At 53.2% G+C, this 21,017-nt stretch overlaps 1 protein-coding gene, 1 long non-coding RNA gene and 1 pseudogene across 8 annotated transcripts in view; 2 read left to right on the top strand and 1 right to left on the bottom strand.

Annotated features, from left to right (window-relative positions):
* Positions 1-6,535, top strand: part of TRAPPC9 (trafficking protein particle complex 9) — a 218,830-nt gene extending 212,295 nt beyond the window's left edge. For 6 of the 7 annotated variants that reach the window (XM_036233060.1, XM_036233059.1, XM_036233061.1 and 3 more), the window contains 2 exons: positions 5,185-5,405; positions 5,958-6,535. In XM_036233060.1, the coding sequence (XP_036088953.1) occupies positions 5,185-5,405; positions 5,958-6,125 (389 nt within the window). In that variant the 3' untranslated portion in view covers positions 6,126-6,535. Of the gene's footprint in view, positions 1-5,184; positions 5,406-5,957 lie in introns of those variants that run through there. The other variant, XM_036233065.1, reaches the window with a different exon arrangement.
* On the bottom strand, positions 1,935-20,338 carry LOC107520464. The gene is made up of 4 exons (XR_001599323.2): positions 20,249-20,338; positions 16,261-16,330; positions 9,494-9,660; positions 1,935-2,029 (listed from the first exon to the last, which is right to left on the bottom strand). It is a non-coding gene; the product is annotated as an uncharacterized LOC107520464 (long non-coding RNA).
* Positions 14,295-14,412, top strand: LOC118612200 (annotated as a pseudogene).
* Positions 20,339-21,017: the final 679 nt, after the last annotated feature.

Raw genomic sequence — 21,017 nt, 5'->3', positions numbered from 1 at the left:
ACCACGAAGCCAAGGTCCGCAGTTTCAGTAAGGAATGTGGGGAAGCCTGCCCTGTTGCCAGTGGTTACGAGCCGGTGTTGGAAGCTGGTGGGCAGCGTGCAGAGTCTGAGAAATGAGCAAGGGCCGGGGCATGACCCTTAGACCTGGAGCGGGGATGCTCACAGTGACCTGGTTTTTGCAAGGGCCAGGTCGACCTAAGAGCCGAGGTCAGGTCAGTGCCAGGCAGTGAGGGCTTGGCCCCTGAGCATCCGTGGTCTCTGGGGTGCATTCTGTTCAGTTCTGCCCGCCGGTCCCTTCTGGGCTGTGACCGCCTTGTCCCTGTGTGGCCTGCCTTGGCCTGGGTGGTGGGAACCGGAGGAGCTGCCCCCTTACCTCATGCACGTGAGCCTGGAGCCCCCTTCCGAAAGGCTGGTGACAAACCTGGCAGAGCGGTGCCCCCTGGGGAGTCCAAGGGGACACCCTTTCTCGTGGCCCTGAGCCGCCATGCTGTTCGTCCAGCTGCCTGGCCCCCGTGGGCACACGGGAGGCGCAGGGGGTCCTTCTGTGGCCCTCGTCCTTCCTGGTTGATCTGTGTGCACTCTGGGACGTATGGTTCCACGGAAGCTTCCACTGTCACCTCTTAGAGTCTGTTTGACACAATAAACATTGACCAAGCAGCAGGCAGGTGTCTGGCCCTGGGCTGTATGAGTGGGGGCTCCGGGCAGTGTCAGGCCCAGGCTGCCGTGGCTCGGTGGAAAGGGGTCTGAGCGTAGGCTCAGCGGGGCTGGGCCCCGGCACAAGCGTCGTGAACTGCTAAGGTCGTTCCGAAGTCACCCAGCCCGACCCTGTTCTGTAGCGGTGGGCAGTGGAGGCTCAGGGAGGCTCAGGGGTTGCCTTACCTGGCATTCGCTGTCAGTTAGTCCAGGAAATGAGCCCTGGGCCCCTACCCTCAAGGAGGGCGCCTCTCTCTGGGAGACAGTCCATCAGCGAGTGGCGAGGGGCTTGTGCAGGGCTGGGTGTGATCCGGGAATCCTTCCTGGAGGCACTGCTTGAGCTGAATTTTGAGAAAACCAATAGAAGTTGGCAAGGGGGAGAGTATAAGGGCCATCGCATGTGACATAGGCAGGAGGGGTGTCACAGGGCACTGGCTGAGAGGGCACAGAGGACAAGGAGCAGACAGCCCTCAGCTTGGTCTAGAATATTCTGGAGGAGCAATGGAAGACATCATATCCACATCTGTCTCATTTTATGCCTTCTTCCCCTTAGCTGGCTTCCCCCTGGACAGCCCCAGGAGTCCAGAGACATGGCTTCCAGGCCTGTCCCCACTACCAGCCAGGGAAGGTCTGCAGGTCCTGCCAGAGTCCCCACGTGCACCCCACTGGGCACTGGGGGATGGAGGGGGTACCCAAGTCCTGGCTCTCAGTCTGTTGCTGGAGGCAGATGCCCTAGGGAAGTGCGGAGTGCTGAGTACTGAGTCCTGAATGCAGAGTGCAGAGTCCTGAGTGCTGAGTGCTGAGTCCTCAGTGCTGAGTGCAGAGTCCTGAGTGCCTAGTGCAGAGGGCCAAGTGCAGAGATCGAGGTGTTGGGGAGCAAAGGCTTCCCAGGTCCGTGAGCCTGCGTTGGACAGGCGGACAGGCAGGCTCCAAGCAGAGGCGATGCACGACCCATGCACAGGTCCAGAGGCATGAAACCAGCCACACAGCCTCTTCCCACACCTGCTGGGACCCTCCCCGTGCCCCTTCACGCTACAGGTGAGACGGTCTGAGGCTGGGATGGCACTGTAGTGAGGACAAGGCTAGACGCAAAGCCATGAGAACAGTGGAGGGTCCTGCCGGGTGGCAGGAATCTTTGCTTTATTTAGAAAGGCTCGAGAGAAGATGAAAAATGAGATTGAAAAGGTAGAGACATTGCTTGGGGACAGACGAGTCATTTCACATTCTCTGCTGTTCTCACAAGGCTCTTTGCATAAGGCTACCAGCCAGCAGGCGTGGTTTCCATTTTCTCCTCCTGTGTTTTTCCTGGTTTATCTTCGTTCGTCTGAAGTGCTTGTCTAAAAAGAGAAGGTTTTAGGCAGAGGCCTTAATAGTGGCATTGTCTCCAGCAAGCAAGATGTTCCCTGTGCAAAAAGCAGTTCTGCCCTCATTGGGGAGGAGAGGGGACTCAGGTTCCCGTGCCTGTGCCACCACGAATTCAGTGTGGCCCTGGGCACGTCAGCCCTGTGCGGGATCCCAGCGTTCCCATCTGGACGGCGAGCGATCGCTTAGATGACTGCCTGAGTCTATGCACCTCACAGCCAAATGCTGTAGGAGCCCAGAATGGCAGGGATGCCCCACCCACCGGTGGCCCCGCCCCTCCGGTGGCCCCGCCCATCCCACTGCTCCTCCCTCCTCCACCTGTCGGTTCCCTTAGTCCTGCCAGGGAGATGGGCGCTTGTAGGAGGGCCGTGTTTGTGGACCGGCTTTGGGGGGTGCCTTTTCCCCCTGCTTTCTATTGGCTGGGACTCAGTTTGTGTCACACATCACTGCTGGGGAGGCTGCGATCCGGCCGTGTGGCCAGGGGGAACAGGATCGGTTTGGTGAGCACCCAGCCAGCCTCTACCGCCAGCTTTCTCAAGTTCAAGTTTCCTTGAGGGGCGGTGAGGGAAGGGCCCCGGGGAGGTGGGGCCTTGGGACGCAGAGCTGGGGCGCGTGCCCGGGAGCAGACACGGGAGCCCAGCGCGGGGGTCACGGTGGGCGGGGATGGCAGCCAATGCGGCCACAGAGCCCTCCGGTGAGAGGTGCGCACCCGCCCTGTCGGCCGCACTCCGAGCTGCTGCCCCTGGTCCCCACAGCGACCCTCGCGTTGTGGGCGTGTCCCTCTGCTCCGCTCTCCTCCTCCGTGCAGCCCTGCCGGGGCGCCCGTGTGGCCCGAGGACCCGGGCCTGGGGGCCGGGGAGCGTGACCACGGGCAGGGTGGGTGGCGTTGGCAGTGTGTTTCCTCCCATCATTGGAGGCAGTGCTTTGCCATGGCCACCCCAAGACGCAGCCCAGAGGCCTGCCTGCTGGGGCAGACATCGCCCCGCTCCGAGCTCCCCCTGCACCTCCCCAGAGCCCCCTCCGCAGGGCCGCCGTCCCAGCATGCCCCGCGGCGCTGGCCTGTGGCGGCCCCACTGGGGGCCCTGGAGAGCCGCCCCACAGGAGAACGCCGGGCGCACGGGGCTCCTCCCTAACTTGCCCTAATTTTAATTCCCTTTAATCTTTAATGAAAAGTTGTAAAAGTAAATTATTTACTCGCAAGAGCCCAAAGGCTCCTGCAGAGCTGTCCTGATTCGAGGGTAATTACACCGTGCGGGTCTCCAGCGCCTCCCCACCCCCTCCACCCCATTCCCTTCCCATCCCCCATCTCCCATCCCCCTCCTCACCCCCGACCCCCCACCCCCGGCGCTGAGGCTTATGAACTAATTCTCTCCCTCGGTAGCTGTTAGGACACACGCGTCTGGGGGTCCAGCAGGGCCCTGGCCTGACCCGCTGGCTACTGCCCCCATGCAGAAGGAGCCTGTGCTAGGCTGTGGCTCGGGGGAGCTGGGTGGCAGACTGCAGCAGCCCCCCTCCCTGCCTGTCGCTCCCCTCTCCAGCTGTCCCTGCGTCTGAGCCAGCACACCCGCAGAAAGACCCCTTCCCCGTGCTGATGGAGGCTCCAGCAGCGGGGGCAAGGGTGACGGGGAGCGGCAAGGGGGGCTGCGGTCTGACGCGCCCCTCCCCACTCTGCGCGCTGCCTCTTTGCTTTGAGACCCCTCCCAAAACACTGTCACCCTACCTCCTGGCCACCGTCCACGCTTCTCTTTTCCAAACTCTCTCTCAATATATAATAAAGTAGCAAATTTTTTTAAAGTTTTAAATGTCTGGCTAAGGGAAACCATATTAGCATATCTGGTCAACACTTGGAAGAGTGGGCGTGCAGGAGAGGCCATGCGTCTGTGTGTGTGTGTGAACACCAGGGGCGGGGCTAAAATGTGGCTACCGAAGCCTCTGGATTGGCACATCTTAGGCCCTGAGCTTCCTAACAGCCAAGGAGAAAAGGTCGGTTACTTGATTCATTGGCAAAGAGAGAGAGCTTGCTGGGTCAGGTGCCTTGGCATTAGAGGACAGCGGCCACTTTCCACTGGATGACTGGAGAGTCCCGGTTTCATATGAGATCTGCCGCGCCTTCTCCCCAAGGCTGCTGGCCAGCCTCGGCCGAGGAGGAGCGTGAAGCTGGACCAGCAGCTGGGGCCCGGCCGTAGCCCTCGCCTCACAACCCCCAGTCTCGCTGGGTTTTTTTTCCACTTGAACTTCTTTGGCTCCGTCCAAGGAGTGACAGAGCTCCTTGATGAATTCCCGGGCCAGGCCTTGCCAGAATGAAATTTGACTCTAAACTTTAGGCTCACCCAAGATTTATGTCGACTAGAAAAATGTGTGTCTTGTGAAATTTAAAATTTAAATGTGCTTTAGCTGAAGTAGCCTTGGCAGAGCCCTGAAAACCTGGCTCCCTGTGCCTGTCCCTAGGTCTCCACCTCATGAATTCCTACTGCCTTGCTCTTCTGTCTTTGAATTTTTATTTTATCCAAAATTAGGTATTTGTACCCAAAGTCTACTTAACTGTCCCTTGTTTCTCATACTCGCTAAAGGCGGGGAAAGTGGAGTCGTGGGGCCGGGTAGGGAGGGTGTCGCGCTGAGAGTTTGGGCTCTGGGGGGGATGAACCTTCACTGCCTGGCCTGGGGCGTGGTGCTGAGGACGAAGGAAGCAGATTGCGGGAGGGGCCCCAGGCCCGCCGGCCATTCCCTTGGCCGCTGGAAAGTGCTTTGCCCAGGGATGGGGGGAGCCCTGCTGACATTCCGGGGGCTCCCTCTGACCGCGAAGGGAGCCATGCTGTGCAGGCCCCCCCGTCCAGCCCCTCCCCGCTTCCACTCCTTCGCACCTCGACTGGTCCCTCTGCAAGCTGGGGCGGTGACAGTGCCAGCCCGCGGGACCGAGTCAGCCGATGCCTGCACCGCCGAGAACGGCAGTCTGAGTCCAGCAGGCATGGACCCGCTCACAGGCTCGTCCCCTAGCCTGTCCCCTCCGGGAGAGCAGGGACTCGGCCATGCATCTGTGACCCAGCGCCTTGCCGGTGGCCTTGGTGACGGAATGAATGATGGATGGACGGGGCCGAGGCCCTGACCGTCTCGTGTCCTGTGTCCCTTGCAGACGTGCTGGTGGACGGGCAGCCCTGTGACCGCGAGGCGGCGGCCTGCCGGGTGGGCGACCCCGTGCGCCTGGAGGTGCGGCTGACCAACCGCAGCGCGCGCAGCGTGGGGCCCTTCGCCCTCAGCGTGGTGCCCTTCCAGGACCACCGGAACGGCGTGCACAGCTACGACCTGCACGGCGCCGTCTCCTTCGTGGGCTCCAGCACCTTCTACCTGGACACGGTGCGTGCCCTCCTGGTCCCACTGTCCCCCACTGTCCCCCGCCCCGCCCCCGGTGGCTGACGCAGGGGCTTCTCCGTGCTGAGCCTCCGCCCAGCTGGCCCTGAGGCCCTAGGCAGCTCAGCGCCCACCTCGTGAGTCCGGGAGCGAAGCCTCCCCGAAGGGTGCAGAGGCCCGGGGGAGGCGGGGACGGGAAGCTGACATCCTGCCCTGTCTCTGTTGCCCCCCCTCACGGCCCTGCTTCGCCCCTGCAGGGGCTCGGAGGGACAGGCGAGTCATGCAGCCCCCCCGGCCCCGCCTCCTGTCACACACAGCACACCCACCGGGGGCCGAGCCTGTGCCTCGCCCCAGCCCCCTACCACCGCCTGAACCCCCGAACGCCCCGGGAGGGAAGGGCTAGTAGCGCTTTCCAGAGACCGAAGCTGAGGCTCAGACAGGTGCAGCAGCCTGCGGGGGGCAGCACAGGGGGCAGCCGTGGGGCGCTCCCCTCCGCCGGGGCGCCGGGTCCAGGCAGGCCGCGTCTCCCGGTGGCTGACGCCTCCTCCCCGCCCGCAGGTGCAGCCCTCGGGCCAGTCGGCCTGCCTGGGGGCCCTCCTCTTCCTCCACACGGGCGACTTCTCCCTGCACATCCGGTCGCAGGCGGACGGCAAGAGCAAGGAGCTGCCGCGGTCCTGGCTCTGCCTGCCCGGCGTGCGCGTGCGCGCCCTGGAGGCGCAGGCCTGAGCCCACCCCGCGCCCCGGAGCCGGCCGGGGAGCCACGGGGGCACGGCCTTGCCCCCAGCCGCAGCACCCCAGACATGGCAGCCTCACCTGTTCCCCTACTGTGCCCCAGGACCCTGCTGGACCCTGATAGAAGGTGGCATCGACCCAGCCCAGGTCTGGGCGCCCTGCACCTGTACCCTGGGGTCTCAGCCCAGCCAGAAGGGAGAACGGGGAGCCTGGGGGAGGTGGGGAGGCCTGGGGGGGCCCTGTGGGCTCTCAGCACCCCCCAGGGCTGGCTCTTCCCCTTGGCCCCACCCCCACGGGCCGATGTCCCGGCCCTGGCTGTTTCCACGCTGGGCGCCAGGGCCTCTGCGTGTCGCTATGTTGGTCACAAGTTCTCCAATAAAGGGCCGCCTTGCCCCCCGCTGCTCCGCCGGCCTCCGTGCGTGCGCCTGCGCCGCCCTGCCCGGCGAGGGCCCCAGCGCGCGGGGCTCGCTGGAAAGCCCCAGGACACAGGGCTGGTGGCGGCAGGGTCGGGCCTGAGTCCGCCTGTCCCTGCGACCCCACGGCCCCCTCCCACGCATGTGCCCCTCGGGCCTGGCTCCCAGCCCCTCTCGAGACAGACTCCAGCCCCGCCACCTCGGGCCTCAGCCGGGCTCGTGGCTCTGGCCGTCAGCCTCTTGCTCCCTCTCCCCCTTGTGACGATGTTCTCAGTCCCTTGGGAGCTCTCGGGCCCCAGCCCTGGCCTCCCGGACTGGGCCGCTTGCTGCTGAAACCCTCCCATGGGGCCGAGTGACAGCAGGACTCCGCCTTGCCGGGCTCAGGGGTGCCACCCGAGAAGGCGCACCTTGCCAGACTGCACGAAGCCGCCACGGGGGCTGTGGGGGCCCGTTCCTGCGGCCCCATCAGCCTCCACCCTCGCTGCTCACGGAGGTGTCCCCCTGCGGCCAGCAATCTGAGCATGGGCAGCTGGTCTGGGAGCAGGGGGACCCCGAGGAGGGCAGGGGAAGGGCTGAAGCCGTGAGGGAGGCTTGCTGGGTGGCGGCCACAGTGGGACCCTGGCGCTGAAATCCTCAGGGGAACTGGGGGACAGTGACATGTCCCTAGCTCAGGGGTGAGACTGTGTCCTCCACCCCAGAGGCCACTCTCATGTGGCAGGAGCCAGCCTGCCCACGCCACACCTCACTTCTGGGAGCATGAAGAGACCCCAGCCTTGGGGGTCTCCCGGACCGCAGGTCCACGGGGTCCTGGGGGTGGGGCCTGGGGAGCAGGGGCCTGCGCATGCGCACGGCTGTTTACTGAGACCGGCTGAGTGCGACAAATAGGTGTTTGTCCCGCCCCTGGTTCCTGACACGCTCCCACGTCCCTCGGAGTTTCCTGGTAATCGGAGCATGCTTTGATGAGGCGACTCTGGATGGGTGGCTGCGGGATGGGGACCAGTCACCAGGAAGACCCACATGATAGCAGCTGGGCCCTTTCAGCCCCGCCCCCCGCACCGGGGGTAGGGAGATCAGAGAGGTCTTCCTGGAGGCGGTGTCCTGGGAGTGAGGCTGAGGGGGGGGATCTCCATGGGGAGGGAGTGCCGTGTGAGGGCCTAGAGGTAGGACGATGGGCTTGTGAGTCCTGGGGACACAATGGACCGTCGCCACCGCTCAGCCGCGGGGACAGGGTCTGCTGGGCAGGGCCAGTGATGGGGTGACGGCCTCCTGGGACTCAAAGGAGGGTGGCCAGCTCCGTTTGGGATCCCGGGGGCTTCCCAGAGCGGCGACAGTGGCCGGGGCCTTGCTGGGGTTCGCCGGGAAGAAGATGGGGGAGGGTGTGAGGTAGACGGAGCAGCAGGCGGGGAGACCGGCAGGCGCGGGACCCACCAGAGGGAGACGCACCGATCGGCGAAGCCACAAAGCACGCGGCCCCGGACCCCAAAGAGGACAGAGCTGCCTGAGGTAGGTCGGGGGGCCCTGGGGCCGGCGAAGTGCTCCGCAAGGGGACCACAGAGCCCAGGAGCAAGGACGGGCCGGGAGACAAGGATTCGGGCAGGGGGTCTGCTGCGTCTGGGGGCGGGAGGTTGGTGGCTGCCCCACGCCCCTCCACCCCCCACCCCTCGCCCCCAGCTCTGCACGCGAGCTGCGCCACACCAGGCCCCTCCTCGGGGCCGCGGCCGCCCTCTCTGCTTGATGGACGCTCTGCCCGCAGACCTCACCTGGCTTCTTGCTTCTGGTCTCTGGTCCAGGTCGCCGCGCAGAGGGCCTTTTCCTGACCACCCTGGCTAAGCGGGTCCCGTTCCTGGGGGCGGACGGCCCGATGGGGAACGCCCTGTTTGCTCGCCCCGTGCGCCGTCCTCTGTGGCGGTGCGGGCACCTGGGCGGCTGGCCGGCGGCCGAGGGCGCTGGGCGAGCGCTGGGACCACGCTCCAGCATGCCTTGCTGTGCGGCCGCGGGCTAGCCACGTCCCTTCGCTGAGCCTCGACTCTCTCATCTGCAAGATGGAGGTACGAAGCCCACCTCGGCGGGGGTCGCGGAGGGGCCTGACACCCCTGGGCGCTCAGTGAGCATTCGTGGGCCGAACGAGCAGAGGGGTTCGCTGCGTGGGAGGCTGTGGCCTTGGCAGCTCACCGCGCCTTCCTGGGCCTGCGCGTCCTGCTGGGGGGAGCAGCACATGCCGCGCTTCCGCCGCCCAGTGCGCCCCCGCGGGAGCAGGAGAGGGGGTGCGTGTCCGAGGGGCTTCAGCCCCCAAGGCGCTCTGTGCCGTCCACGCGGGGCTCCGAGGCCGGCGGGGCCCCGGCGGGACACCTGCTCCTGGGTTCTCTGCCTCGGCCGGCAGTGCCGCCAGCAGCGCCCCGCTCTGCAGGCTCCCCGCCCCTGTGACCCCACGGCAAAGCTGCAGCATCTCACAGGGCGGGCAGGCTGCCCCGGGCCTGGTTCAGTCGCCTCCTCCGCTTGAGGACAGCGAGGCCATCCCCGCAGGCCTCACTTGGGCCACTCCGTGGGTGCCGGGTTAGTTCTAATCCCCCCTCCTTTGGGAAGGCTTCCAGGTCCCCACACTGTCCGCTCCTGGGTGGCTGTGCCTGGAGCCACCCGCCCCCCCCCCCACCAGGGCCAGGGGCGGCCAGACCAGAAGCCGACCAGGTGCTTTTCACTTCACGGGCAGCGGGGCTGGTTTGCCCTCCGACATTTGTTCCCTTTGGGCAGGACAGGCCTGAAGTGGCCCCATAATCACCCAGCTGTCATGCTCTGTCATCTGAAATTCACCCACTAGAGCCGAGATCTGTAGGAAGATGTCCCAGGAGCTGAACCCCGGCTCAGCCACTTGTCAGCTCTGTGACCTCAGACAAAATGCTTAATTTAAGCCTCACTTTTCTCATCTGAATGATTGGAAATAAAAATACTTACTGGGCACTTATATGTTAGTAGTTCGGTTCCATCTCGATGTCCCCACACATGACAGCGCGCCCCGGGTAAATGCTGGCTCCCCCTCCGCCCCTTCCAGCTACGGCCGGGGCGCCCACCGTTCCTCTGGGGAGCTCACCGGTGCCATCGCTGTTCCCCAGCAGCAGGCCCTGCACGACAACGAGAAGTAACATCAAACAGGGCCTCCTGGCACCAATGCTCACGTGGGGATGGCCCGGCCGAGGGGCGAGCTCCACGCCCGCCACTCTGGGCTCTTTGTGTTCAAGCGAAGGCTGGACTTGCGGATGGTTTCACAAGACACAGGTACCAGACGAGGCATCTGAGCGTGCCAGCCCCGAAGCCACGAAGCCACGAAGCCACGGTCGGGAGGATGTCGGGCCGGGTCCCAGCGAGCAGAAAGGAGGCTGAGGGGCGTGGTCACCTGGCTTCTGGGGCCTCCAGCAGTGTCTTAAAGGATTAAGGCAAATAGTAAAGATCGAAAGGGAGCGTTGTCGTGATGGACCAGGGCCAAGGAAAAGCCTCCTACGGAAAACAGCTAAAAATTGTGGTAATCATACTGAAAACATTCCCGAGTGCATCAGGGAGCTGGCAGGAAATTAAGAAATCCCCAGCCCGGCACCTGTGTGTGGGAAAGGCCAGGGAGGTGAGCAGTGCGCCGGGGCCAGCTGTCACCGTGAGGCTTTGGCCCAAGTCTTACAGAACAGGAAAGAGGAAGGCAAACCCCAGGGCCTGCCAGGTGGGCGTTCTCATGGGAAACTGTTCCTCATTAACTTGGGGAGCCCAAAAGATACACCTGAATATGAGATGAACTGAAAATACCCGCTCCCCCACTCAGGGGAAATGAACGGTCTTATCTCAACCCTCCGATTCCAACCCAAACTGGCCCTCCTGTGAATCTGCCATCCCCATATGCCTCCCCAAACCTTGAGTCATTCATTAACTTGAAAGTGGTCCTGGGCATACAGCGTGAGCATACATGTGCGCTCACACACACACACACACACACACACACTCGCCACCACATACCAGACATGACACAGAAGTAAACACATCCTTTCTGGAGGAATCCGCTTTTGTCCCAAATCTCCAGAGGTTTCTATAAGGAGCATGAATAATTCAGAGTCTTAAGAGAAAGTCATCAAACACACAGAGAAACAATGCATTGTGTGTGTTTGTGTGCTGGAAGACACAAAACCAGCCAACCCAGGCTTGAAAAAGAATTAGATATTGGCTCTATCAGACAGATTGTAAAATAAGTGTGCTGAATATGACACAAAAAAAATGAAAAAGAAGATTAAAATCAGTAAAGATCTAGAATGTCCTAAAATAATCGAATGGAACTTCTACAACTCGACAACAGAATTGAAATTAAATACTTAATGAATAGGAAGAGCGGATTGAACCCAGCGCGAGGGAGAACTAGCGAATGGAAGGCAGAGCCGAAGGCGTTTTAAAAAACGCAGCCTAGGGAGACCGGAAACGAGCCCGGGGCTTGGCACGGAGGACAGAGAGGAGGGGACTTGGCACGGAGGACAGAGAGGCGCTCTCACACACATCTAGTCAGAGCTCCCGGAGCAGAGCGTCAAGAGGACAGAGAAAAGGCAGTATTCGAAGAGATAATAACAACAGAGACTTTCTTAGAACCCATGAAGACAAAAATCCACATATTTGGAAGCTCAACAAGTTCCAAGAAGCATTTAAAGGCCACTGCAGACATCTTAATACATTTTCAAAGACCAGATGCAAAGAGATGATTTAAAAGGCGCTAGTAACACAAGACAAATTAATTACCTTCAAAGAAGTGGCCATTTGATTGGTAGCTAACTTTTCATCAGCAAAAAAAGTGGAGAAATCAGTGGAATAATACCTGAGGATGTGCCGAGTGACAAAAAATGTTTTTTTTATTGGGCGAAATATCAACATTTTCATATGAACCAAAATGGGGTTTTCTATCACCAAAACCGAATTAAAGGGGGTTCTGAAGAATGAATTCCAGGCAGAAGAAAATTGATACCAGAAAGTCAGCAATACAAGAAAAAAGGAACAACAAAGTGAGTGAATCTAAACTAAGATTCGCTGTAAAAATAATCACTATGAAGCACAGAGTTAAAACATAACGGACTTAACACGTGTAGCAAAATAACACGTAAATGATGGGGACAATCGGAGTCAATATTTCCTAGGGCGCTTCAAGTTCAAAGGTTCAGGAGGACGGTAAACATATTGATTAACTAAGCCTTAAGTTTCGGTGCTTTAATTATGGGGATTTCAATTTCTGGGGTAAATATTAAGAAAATGAGAAATTGTATGTGCAACTTCTAAACTAGATGCTCCAAAAAATTAAGTAAGGAAAACTCATTATTCAGTCCAAAAGAAGACACGAAAGCAAAGAACAAAAAAGAAAGAAAATGGCCAAATAAAATCACAGCCATAATGATATTATTATCTTTATATTGCAGTTGAGAAAAATGAGGCAGAGTAGTTAAGTAATAGCTAGAAGTGGTTGTAAAATAAGGTGTAGAAATAAAGTATTTTAGTACTTACGATAGATTAAAATAGACTAAGTGTCCCGATAAAAGATTAGACGATAACCACAAAATGTTCACAAGAGACGCCAAAACATAAGGGGTAGAAGGGTGAAATAAAATGGGCTAAAAGATGCACCAGAGTAATCCTGAGAAAAATAAAGTCTAAAGCAAAAATTAAGTTACTTCTAGAAATAAAGACAACAACATCATGATGATAAAAGCCATAACTCACTAGGAAGTGGTAATAACTCCAGATGTGTATGCAACCACTGTTAGAGCCTCAAATGCATCAAGCAAAACCCGATAGAACTACAAGGTAAAACAGACAAACCTCTCTTCGTAACCGAAGGATCAAGAAAACAAAAATTATTAACAATATAGAAGATTTGAAAAATTCAATTGAGTACCAGATTTATACAGGATACTTCACTCAACAGCTGTAGAAAGACATTTTTATCAAGCACCTACGTCGAGATTGGCCTGCGGCCCGTGTGTAGTTAAGGACTGTTATCACACAGATACATTTTCTGAACCCAATCTGCTTAAGTTAGAAATCAATCGCAAAAAAAAAAAAAAAAAAAAAAGATAATTATAGATGTTTCATGTATTCGGGAATTAGGAAACACTTCTAGATAACTCAGAGTTGAAAGAAGAAATCACCATGTAAGGTAGGAAATATTGAAATTGCACAATAATAAAATATATATATATAAAAAAACCTGTGCGACGCAGATCAAGATTTAGAGAGATGGCTTATAAACTGAAATGCTTATATTCAAAAGGAGAAAGTGTGGACGTTGGTGACTGGGCACTGTCCCCTGGAGCTGAAAAAGGTGGCAGAAGAGATCAATGAAAGCCGAAGGATATAATAAAGATAAGATAACGAATTAATAAAATAAGAGAAAAAAAAACACAATAGCAAAAAGTCAAAGGTTCTTTTTGGAAAAGGCTGATGAAATTGAGAAACCTCCGACTGGATTAATAAAAAAAGAAAAGGCACAAATAACCACATGACAAATACAGAGGGGACAGCAGATCCTGCAGACAATGCCAGGAGGCTGTTATAACAGGAAATTAGGAAGGACTTCGTAGCAATAAACTTGAAAACATAAATGAAATATAAATTTCCTAGGAAATGTAATGAAGATTAAAATGTATGATAATGAGTAGAAAAACGGAACAAATCCATCAAAGAAATCAAATCAGTAGTTAAAAATCTTTTCAAAACGAAATTTCTAAGCCCAGAAAGTTTTTACCAGTAAATTCAAGAAACAAAAAATGCCAAACATACACGAAATATTTCAGAATGTGGAAAAAGAGGAAAAACACATTTTTTAAATGAGGCCTGTATAACCTTGATATCAAAATCTGACAAAGACAGCATAAGAAAGGAACATTTCAGGCAAAACCACACATTAACGGAGATGCGAGAATATTCACTGAAGAGTTAACAAGCATTCAGTGGTGTGTGGAAAAGGCAGCGTATCATGATCAAGTTCTACCTATTCAGAGAATGCAAGGTTGGTTTTACGCTGAAACGGTATCAACAAGTTCACCACAATAACAAGAAGAATCATGACCATCCTTCTGCGATCATATAAGGGAAAAGTCCTTGATAAAAGTCAATAAATAATACCCTGTCCTGACTTTCAACCTTTTCCCTCCCTGCAAAAATTTCTAACAATCTAGATCCAAAAGAGAGTTTCCTTAACCCGATAAAAGGATATCTATGAAAAGTATACGTAGAGCAAACCCTGATGTTGAAATGTCGTGAGCTCTCTCTTTAAGATCGGGAAAAGCAAGGATGCTCATTACATCCCCTTTTGTTCAGCGATGTATGAGTGGTCCGCGCCGGCACAGAAACACGAAGGATGAACAAGCAAAAGGCACAGGAAGGAAGAAACAGATCTGTCATGATTCGCACGTCGTATCGTCTATCATATTAAAAGCTCATAAAGAATTTTCAGATTTATTAGAATTAGTGCTCAGCAATGTTGTTGGCTGCAAAATCAATATAAGAACAAAACCACAGCGTTGTTATACCACAGCAACAAAGAGCTAGAAAATAAAATGAAAGCTACCATTTGCAGAACTACAAAATATAAAAAGAATCCGTGGTAGGCAGAATGATGGCACCCCAGAGACGTCCACATCCTAATTCCCAGGGCCTGAGAATACGTAGGATTCTATGGCAAGAAGTAATTATTGGCACAGATAAGATGAAAGTTGCTGATCACCTGGCTTTAAAATAGATTGTCTATGGCCACACCACCCTGAACTACCCGATCCTGTCTGATCTCAGAAGCTAAGCAGGGTCAGGCCTGGTTAGTACTTGGGTGGGAGGTCACCTAGGAAGGCCAGGTGCTGTAGGCATAAAAAAATAAAAAAATCAGGGATCGTAAGCTGACAAGGTTCTTGCCATCTGTAAGATTAACTAAGAGTTGCCTCGCCTAAAAAATAAAAAAAAAAAATTTTTTAAATGAAAAGAAAGGGAGATTACGCTGGATTACCCAGGTAGGCTCAATGTATTCTCCAGGGTCCTCCAGGGGCGGGGGCAGAAGCATGAGAAGAAATTAGCCTGATGTCCGAGTTCTGAAGGTGGAAGGAGGGGCCATGAGCCACGGGATGCCCCCACCTCTAGAAGCCGGAATAGGCAAGGAAACGGATCCTCCCCTACCGTCTCCGTGAGGAACACAGGCCTGACACACCCCGACTTCTGCTGAGCGAGGCTCGTTTTAAACAGCCGCCTTCCAGAACTGTAAAACAATAAATTCGTGTAGTGTGAGCCACTCGCGTTTGCAGTACCTTGTTGCAGCAGCAAGAGGAAACTAATACAGAACCCGGGAATCTTTACTGTGCGAGACCATTGTGGAGACAGTTGTAAAAATTTATTGGAGAACATTAAAGATCTAAGCACATGGTTGTAAGGCTGCCTCGCAAAGATGGAAATTCTTGTAAAATTGATCCCTAGATTTGGTGCAACGCCAATAAAAATCTTAATTTCTTTTGGTGAAACTTGTCAAGCTGATTCTAAAATTTATGTGGAAATGCAAGGACCCAATCAATATTCACCAACGTACTCTTGAAGAATAAGTCAAAATGTATTATAATGGTAAACAAGTAGATGCTAGAATAGAAAAATGGACCAATGGCTACCCCAGAAATGACCGATGCAGAGACAGACATGCGATAGAAACATCGCTGTCACATCCCTATGGGAAGATGATGGACTTGTCCTTAAACAGTGCTTGGAAAGAGGCACTGGACCCCACAACACACCATACGCAAAAAGCTATTCTAGGCTAAGACCTCAATGTAAAAGGCAAACTATAAAAAGGTTAGAGGACGTTGTAGATCTCTTTATGAGCTTGGGTTAGGGATGGAGGTTTGAAACGAGAGACACAAAACACAAGTCATGAAAAATGCTCAATTCTGCTATATTAAAATTAAGAACTTTTTTCATCAAAAGATTAAGAAGGTGGAAAGACAAGTTACAAACCAGGAGAAGCCTCAGGAGCTTCTGACACCGTAATGAGATTATTCGACCTGGAAATAGTGTAAGTCACTTCTGTTCACAGTCCACAGAGAAGAGCATGCTACGTGGCCCCACCCGGCTGCAAACGGGGCACGTGTCCTACAGGGAGGAGGGGAGAAGGGGAGAAGGGGCTATAGTGAGGACCAGAAGTCTCTAGCGCTCCCCGTACAGTTGAACCGGACAGTCCCTGTGACCCAGCGTTTCCACTCCCGTGGACGTATTTTAATGAACACTTAGTGGTTTGTGCCGCATGAGTCAGGTACCAGAATGTTTATAGCAGAATTCTTCGTAATGAGAACAAAGGACGTAAATCTCGATGCCATGCTAAGAATGGAATGTAAATACATTGAGGTGCACTCGTGTAGCAGAATGCTATGTGTCGGTGAGTATACAGCAACGTGGATGCACTTCGAAAGCGCAGTGTCGATGGAATCGAGCCGGCAACAGAAGAATGCACGCAACACGGTTCTAGTTACGCGGAGTTTCAAGAGCAGGTCGGCGTGTTTGCTAAGGATACACACGCAGGTTGTTTTTAAAAATATACAATGGAGACAACGTGCAATTGACACTAATTTAGCATTGATTCCCTCTGGGTAAAGGAGAAGGATGGGATTGGAACGGGGCACAGGGGGTGCTTGGGGACTTATGTGACGTTCCATTGGTTCTGACGGGCAGTGGAAACTTACGTCTATGGCTCTCTCCCAACACGGAGCTACTCAGTTCAGGCCTAGGTGATGAGAATTGCCAAAAACGTGGCTGTGGGTATAAAAAAAAGAAAAGAAAGAAAGATCCTTTGGCACTGATTCAGTAAACCCGTAAAGAATTCTTCCCTCCTCCCTTCCACCTTCATAGTTTAGTTTGCGGTTTCAAACCTGCGGATTAATGGCAGAATGTGCCGGGCAGCTGCCCAGACCCGCCCCGTGGGGAAGCAGAGCCCACGGGCAGCACCACGGACAGCGCCCCGCAGCCGGCTCTGCGGAGGCCGGTCCTGCGTATCAGGATCCCAGGACTGGGCGGCAGAGGATTTCAAAGTCATGCCCCGACCCGCCAGCAAGCTGGCGGCAGAGCACGGAGTAGAACCCGGGTCTCCCTATAGCCAGTCCGGTGCCACCGCATCGCTCCTAGCTTCCCGGAAAGGGGTCAGGGCCCTCCACGAAGGCTCTGGAAGTCGCCGGGGGAGGGGGGCGGGGGGGGGGGCTTGCACATGTGGCTTCCACGTTTGCCATTAAAAGCTTGGGCTTCGCAGCCAGTCTCGGCAGGGTTTCGATCCGGACTCTGCCCTTGCCATCTGAGTCTCTAGGAAGCCACGGCACCTGTCCAAGCCTCAGTGTCAGTCACATCGACGCCCCGCCGAGCTGCCGCGCAAGCTCAGCGATGCTAGATGGAGTACGTGCTCCGCACGTGTCCTGTGCTCCGGTGTCAATGAAAAGCGAGCGATTCCTTCACAGCCTTTCCGTCGGTGGATTTCAGATCAGACCGAATGGTTTTTAATGTTCATAAGATGTCAAAACAATACTACCTTTTAGAGCCTGGTTTTAGAAATAAACCCTGGAAAATTTCCATATAAAACCTTAGCGTTTGCTAATAGATATGAAGGGTCCTCGGATGTCTTAGTGCGGTCCAGTCCTGTTCGTTCGAGCCCCCTGGTCACACGTCCTGACTCCATCGTGCCAAGAGATGCTCGGAGAAGAGGGCCGACAGTATGCCTACGACTGTCCCCAGGGCCAAGGGTCCCGTCCGCACCTCGCCATCCCGCGACAAACCTGAACGGTGATGTAGTCTTCTCTTGAGCAGTTGCTGGATTCCATTTGCTAGTATTTTGCTGAGATGCGTTCACTCACATCCGTAAAGCGCCATTTGTCTGTCGTTCCTCTTATTTCCTATCATTTGTGTTAAAGTAATTCTGGGTGCGCAGAATAAATGAGGACGTTTCCCTTCTATCTGTTTCTATGCCCCCAAATAGTTCAAACAGCACTGGAATGATTCGTTCATTAGAAATTAGATAAAGCTCACCTGTGAGGCTGCCTGATTCTGGTGCCTTTCACTGATAGACCTCCAATCGCCTTCTAATCTCTTCCACGGTAATTGGTCTATTAAAATTTTCCATTTTTTCTTGGGCTGATTTTGGTAATTTACTATTAGTAGGAAATTGTCCATCTCCCTGAGGTTTTCACAGAGTTGCATATAATATTCTCTCATAATTATTTTTTATCTCCCCTGTATCTGTAGTTATATTGGTATGTCTGCCTTCTTCATTCCTAATCTTGTTTAATTTTACTCTCTTTCTCTTCATTCTCCGTAATTGGACTCATGAGGGTTTTTTTTTTTTTATCCATTTTATTAGCCATTTCAAAGAATGAGCTTTTGCATTTACATATGCTATCCACTGCTTTAAAATTTTTCCTATTCCATCAATTTTAGTTCTTTATAATTTTTTTCTGTTTTATTTCTTTTGTTGTTTCTTTTCCTAATTTATTCCTGAAGATGATGCTATGTTTAGTCTTTTCCTCTTTCTAATGAAGGTAGATGGGCTGTGTTTCTAAGCTGTACCAACTTTTTTCCATGTGTTTTAATATGAGGCATTTTCTTTTTCTTTGTTTTCTGACTAGCATGTAATTTCTCCACTGATTTTCTTTGTGATCTAAGAGTTGTGTGGGAATGTTTTAAATTTGCAAGTAATTAAAATTTTTTTGGCTCCCTTTTTATTATTTATTTCTACTTATAGTGGATGTGGCTAGAACATTAGGGCCCATGAAAAACATTTTTCCTGCGTCTTTGAGTTTGGTGAAGTTTTCTTACTGACCTATTATTACATACTGATTTTCATCAATGGACTTTGGGCATATTAAAATGTATTCACTATCTGAGAATGTATAAAATTGTATATTACATATACATTCATATTTATTGGTTGCATTATTTAATTCCGGTGTTATTACTTTGTTGTTTTAACATTACAAAGGCACAGAAAAGCAGAGAGACAAGTACAATGTATATATATAATAGCTCCATCTGTAAGATTCAATAACTGTAGACATTTTGCCATATTTATTTTCTATTGAGATATTTAAAATTAAATTACAGGTGTCATGGTGTTTCACCCCTAGACACTTCGGTTTGCCTCGCTGATAAAGAAGGACGCTTACCCCTGTAACCGCATACCATTATTGCACGTGAGAAAATTACAGGGTTGTAGATCTTTTAGAATTACATCCACTTTCAAAGTTCCCTAATTGTCCCTAAAATAACTCCTTAAAATCTGATTTGTTCAAACGAGGACCCAATCTGCGATCATGCCATACAGAGGATCGCTTCTTAATTTCTGATACTTTTGTCATTTCTGGCAGTTGGGCAGTTGTCTCTCACTGTACTTTTTTTTTTATCAAGTTCTCTTTCCTAATATGTTTTGCTTTACGTATTTCACTCTACTTTTTTAAAAAATATAGGTTTATGGCTATCTATTCTTTCATTGTATAATGTTCTGATTTATTACATATACATATTTTAAAACTTCTTTGAGATTAATATCTGTCAGTCTCATTTTTTTTTCATTTGTTTTGTCCTTGTAAACATTTCCCAACAATTTATTTTAAATATTTAAGATATTATTTTGTTTTAAGTTTATTTCTAATAAATAGCTTTCAGTTAGCTTCATTTCTTTTGCTTGTTGAACCCAATATAACAATGTCTCTTTTAACAGGAGAATTCAGTTCTTTTCATTTATGATATTATATTATCTCATATAGTTAATGTAGTTCCTACAATATTCTATTGCTATTTATTTTGCATTATTGTTTCTTCCTCATTTTTCATGATTTGATCAAGTTACTGCTCCTATTTTTCCTTTGTTAATTTAGTTTGCGATTCCTTAGTTAATTATTACTTAGTAAGGATTGCTTAATTATTAGTTAATTATTACTTAGTGAATTATTCCTCAGCTAACCCCTGCTTATGCTCTTCTGTCACGGACTGGATGCCTGCGTCTCCCCTAACCCTGGGTTTCCAGATCTGGCCTCAGAGGAAGTAATTAGGGTTAAGTGGGGTCATAGGGGCGGGGCCCAGATCTGATAGGATTAAGGTCCTTATGGGAAAAAAACACCAGCGCTTGGTCACCTCCCCTCCCCAGCCTGCACAGAGAAGTCACATGAGCACAGAGCAGGATGACGGGCACCTGCAAGCCAGGACATGTGGCTTCAGGGCGAAGCCTCGATCTTGGACTTCCGGCTTCCAGCGAGACACAGCTGGCTGCTCTTCAAGCTCCCTGACCTGCGGCGTTTCGTCCCGGCGCCGGGCAGACCCTCAGACCCCGTCCACTGCATCGACGGCCGCCTTCCTCTTCCCCGTGCATAGAACCAGACAGAAAATGAGATACCAACTGTTGCACGCAATGAGATGTTGTCTTCTTCCCCTAGTTGTTCCTCCGCAGTCCTATGCGACATTTCTAGAATTCTTGTCTTTTCTTCCTGTCCCTTCCCCCTCAAGGATGCCACCCCCTGCGCGTGCTCGTGGGCGCCGCTGAGCCGAGCCCCTATAAGCAGCCCGCCGTTAGGACTTCCCCTCTGCTACCCCCTGCCTCGGGAACCCTCCCTCAGCACGGAGGCGGCGCCGGATGAGACAGGTCCGTCCAAACTCATTCTGACTTAATTTATCCTCACACCGAAGTCCTCTGCTTACCACGATGTCTTTCCCCTGGTCACCTTTCTTCATTTCTCTGTCGTGTCTCATTTATTTTCAGCCTGGAGTCTGCTCTCGAGTCTTTTCCCAAGCGAGGGATGGGGCAGGGGCGGGGGTGGGGTGGGGGGGAGGACGAGGATCCCGGAGGGGTGCTCCCAAACGTCTTCCTTTGGCCTCGCAGGCGAGTGACACCAGGTCTGAGGACTTTGCTGAGTTGGACTGGACTGTCCGGGTTTGGCCACGTGGCCTTGGCCAATAGAACACACTCAAAAGTGACGCAGGACGTCTCTGGGCAGAGACATTCCGGCCCGTGGCGAGATTCGTGAGGTCCTCTGACGTGTGGTCATGGGAGCCCGTGGCAGGACGTGTGTCTCAGCCTGGGTCTCGGACCTCCGTGAGCCGCACTGCCTGTTAACACACATGGGCAAAAAAGAAAGCTTTGTAATGTTAACCACTGACTTTTTTAAATTTAAAAGAATTTTGGTACCGCTGTGTCTTAGTTAACCTAGGCTCCCATAGCAAATACTGCACACCGCGGGATTAAACAACAGATGTTTATTTCTCCTGGTTCTGGAGGCTGGATGTCCCAGATCGGGGTGCTGGTACCTGGTGAAGGCTCAGCGTGCAGTGGCCCCCTGCTCCCTGCGCCCTCTGATGGGAGGAGGGGCACTCTGGTCTCTCCTTCTTCTAATAAGAGCCTTGATCCTGTCACGAGGGCCCCAGCCATGTGGCCTCATCTAACCTCCATCACCCCCTAAAAACCGCACTC

The sequence above is a fragment of the Rousettus aegyptiacus genome, unplaced genomic scaffold, assembly GCF_014176215.1.
Source record: "Rousettus aegyptiacus isolate mRouAeg1 unplaced genomic scaffold, mRouAeg1.p scaffold_m13_p_15, whole genome shotgun sequence".
Lineage (NCBI taxonomy): Eukaryota > Metazoa > Chordata > Mammalia > Chiroptera > Pteropodidae > Rousettus > Rousettus aegyptiacus.
The sequence above is the reverse complement of the archived record's forward strand: the minus strand, read 5'-3'. Positions and strand labels throughout refer to the sequence as shown.